Genomic DNA, 3,260 nt, shown 5'->3' on the forward strand with positions numbered 1-3,260 from the left:
AGATAGATAGATAGATAGATAGATAGATAGATAGATAGATAGATAGATAGATAGAGACTATCAATCATGATTGTCAATTTGTAAGTATAAACCAGGGGCGGCTCGAGGGGCTAAAAAGTGGGCGTGCACAATTAATTAAGCTATCACGGGCTGAAGATAGTCAAGGGCATAGTAAATGGGATGGTGTATAGTTTTAGGATCTTTGGGTTGGTGAGAGAGGAGCTCGTGCTCTTATTTTCATTCCTTTTACTTGTCGCTTTGATTTCTAGAACTAAATATCTTTGTTAACTAAACATCCTGCATTAGAACTGAACATTCAAGTAATAACGTTCACCACTCCTCAACAAAACCATTCAAAGACACAAATCATAGGACGGTGACTTGAGTATGTTACGTTCACCTTCCTCAGGTTCACGGTCACAGAGTCACTTAAAATAGCCTAGTGGCAAGACAATGAACTAATCAGAATTCACTTGAGCACTCTGATGGATTGCTCCGGGGCTCACATAATTTTGGCATAGAATAGTGTACAGTATAAGGCGTTTATTTTTAGACTGCCTTCTGTGGGCTATGTTTCGGCTCTATTCGACAGGAACACATTTGAGATGTCCCGACATATAAATATTAATGTACCGCCAAACTCGCTACGAGTGTCGTCATCGCCTGGGTTATCCCAAAGAGCGATTTATTGGTCAGGTTACCACTGTTGAATCTCCTATTACGTTTAGTTAGAGCGCGTAGGCTTTGGCATGGTAAAGTGCATGTAAATGTTTTTCGGAACTGTAGACATAGAAATGACTGTTACAGAGCCAGCAAGGCCCTTGTTTTGATATAATATTTGACTAGTGTTTGTTTCTGGCGTCTTTTATTTTATTATTGTGGGTACTTTGGGTAAAAGAACAATACAAAATTTGGGGCGTCACTGCACGACCGTGCTCTATGGACGAACCGCGCCTGGTGTGAACGTGCATTAGTGTAACGCCTCTATTGCAACCAAGCGTAGTTTAGTATAGAGTATAGATCTAGCGTTATATTTTTTGATGAAGAAAGGTTCAACAAACCATGACCGTTTCCCCAGCAAAGGAACACTACAGCGTTCACGGTGTGGAGAAAATCATGCAAGAACTGGTGTCCAATGGCCCAGTAGAGGGAGCTTTTGATGTGTACTCCGACTTCCTTTCTTACAAGTCAGGTGAGATCGGTGGTTAATTAAATCGAGCCGACAAGACCTTAGTTAATAATTCCTTTTCATTCTTATACCTCTAATCTCGAGATCATCTCAGTATCGTTCATTTTAATGAATGCCTATTTTCATTTTATTTTATGTTTGTTTTGTTTTAGTAGATCCACCCCTAACTATCTTTGATCGTATTTCATCTCTTCTCTAATGGTCTATGCATTGCAACATTGATTGTGAATTTAATTTGTATAATCCTCCTCTAAAGACATTAGTCGTATTTAAATTTCGTCTCTTCTCTACTGGTTTATCCATTGTAACTTATTCTTTTTTCACCATTGAATTCAGAAGACGTGACTTTGATTCCTTAATTGATTATCATAATATTTTTTTCTGCGTCTGTTACGTTTTCTAAACGTTCCTCGCCTTTCTTCCAAACCTCCGCCCTACCCCCACCTTTTCTCCTTTGCACCTCCTCTGGCCTCCAAACTCTTTCTGCAGCATTTCCACTGCAACTCCTTGGCTACTTTTTACTGCTGTCTTTCAGCCACACCCCTGGTCTTACGGTAAGCTTAGATAAAATCTATCACCTAGCCTTCTCGGACAAGGGCAGTAAATCTTTGAGGCCCTGTGTGTAAGTTGCGCAAGTTTTAAAGTTCCTTTTGGTTGTTCTAAAATTGATAAACGTAGGCTTCGACCGACACTCGGGCAAAATGCAAAAGTCCTACCAAACTGAAAATGCTTGATCTTAATGCGTACAGCGTGCTCATAATATAATATTATAACCGCATGCAGTTGCGAGCGCCGTAAAACATTTTCCAAATATTTTTTCTTCAAATGGTGCCAGGTGTCTACCGACACACAACGGGCTCCTACGAGGGTGGTCACGCCATCAAGATCCTGGGCTATGGGACGGAGAATGGTCAAGACTACTGGCTAGTGGCTAACTCTTGGAACGAGGATTGGGGAGACAAAGGTATGTATTCCCTGATGAGGTGAGGTGAGGTGAGATGAGGTGAGATGAGGTGGGGTGAGGTGAGGTGAGGTGAGGTGAGGTGGGATGGGTTGGGGTGGCATGAGATGGGATGGGAAGGCGTGGGAAAGGGTGGGTGGGTTGTGGTGAGGGGTGGGGTAAGATGTGGTGGGATAGGATGGGATGAGGTGAGGTGAGGTGAGGTGAGGTGAGGTGAGGTGAGGTGAGATGAAGTGAGGTGATGTGAGATGAGGTGGGATGGGTTGGGGTGGCATGAGGTGGGATGGGAAGGAGTGGGAACTGATGGGAAAGGGTAGGAAAGGGTGGAGTGGGGTGTGGTGGGATAGGATGGGGTTAAGTGAGGTGATGTGAGGTGAGGTGAGGTGAGGTGAGGTGAGATGAGATGGGATGGGTTGGGGTGGCATGAGATAGGATAGGAAGGGATGGGAAAGGGTGGGAAAGGGTGGGAAAGGGTAGGGTGTGGTGGGGTGGGCTAGGGTGTGGTGGGATAAGATGGGATTATGTGAGGTGAGGTGGGATGGGTTGTAGTTGCATGAGATGGGGTGGGAAGCGGTGGGAAAGTGTGGGAAAGGGTGGGATTGGGTGTGGTGGGGTGAGATGTGGAGAGGTGGGGTAGGGTGTGGTGGGATAAGATGGGATGGAGTGGGGGTGGGATAGGATAGGATTACGTGAGATAGGTGAGGTGAGGTGAAGTGAAGTGAGGTGAAGTGGGATGGGTTGTGGTGGCATGAGATGGGATGGGAAGGGGTGGGAAAGGTTGGGAAATGGTGGGAAAGGGTGGGATTGGGTGTGGTGGGTGGGGTATGGAGGGGTGGGGTAAGGTGAGGTGGGATAGGATGGGATTACGTGAGGTGAGGTGAGGTGAGGAGAGGTGAGGAGAGGAGAGGTGAGGTGAGGTGAGGTGGGGTGAGACGAGACGAGACGAGACGAGACGAGACGAGACAAGACAAGACGAGGTTAGACGAGATGAGACATTTTTTTCTTTGTAATCGGTTAAAAAAAATCACTTTGCTCTCTAGCTTCAGCATAAAGAAAAATTAGATATTCACACATTGAAAAGTTCCAATACACACACAAACACACACACAC

General features: G+C 45.2%; 1 protein-coding gene across 1 annotated transcript in view; it reads left to right on the forward strand.

Moving 5' to 3' along the window:
• LOC101854431 (cathepsin B) overlaps nucleotides 1-2,153 on the forward strand; it is a gene marked incomplete at its 3' end in the record, with an annotated part of 19,098 nt that extends 16,945 nt beyond the window's left edge. The window contains 2 exon segments of the mRNA XM_013086083.1: nucleotides 1,079-1,192; nucleotides 2,025-2,153. Coding sequence (XP_012941537.1) covers nucleotides 1,079-1,192; nucleotides 2,025-2,153 — 243 coding nt within the window.
• Nucleotides 2,154-3,260: the final 1,107 nt, after the last annotated feature.

Source organism: Aplysia californica, unplaced genomic scaffold (assembly GCF_000002075.1).
Source record: "Aplysia californica isolate F4 #8 unplaced genomic scaffold, AplCal3.0 scaffold00433, whole genome shotgun sequence".
In the NCBI taxonomy this organism is placed as follows: Eukaryota; Metazoa; Mollusca; class Gastropoda; order Aplysiida; family Aplysiidae; genus Aplysia; species Aplysia californica.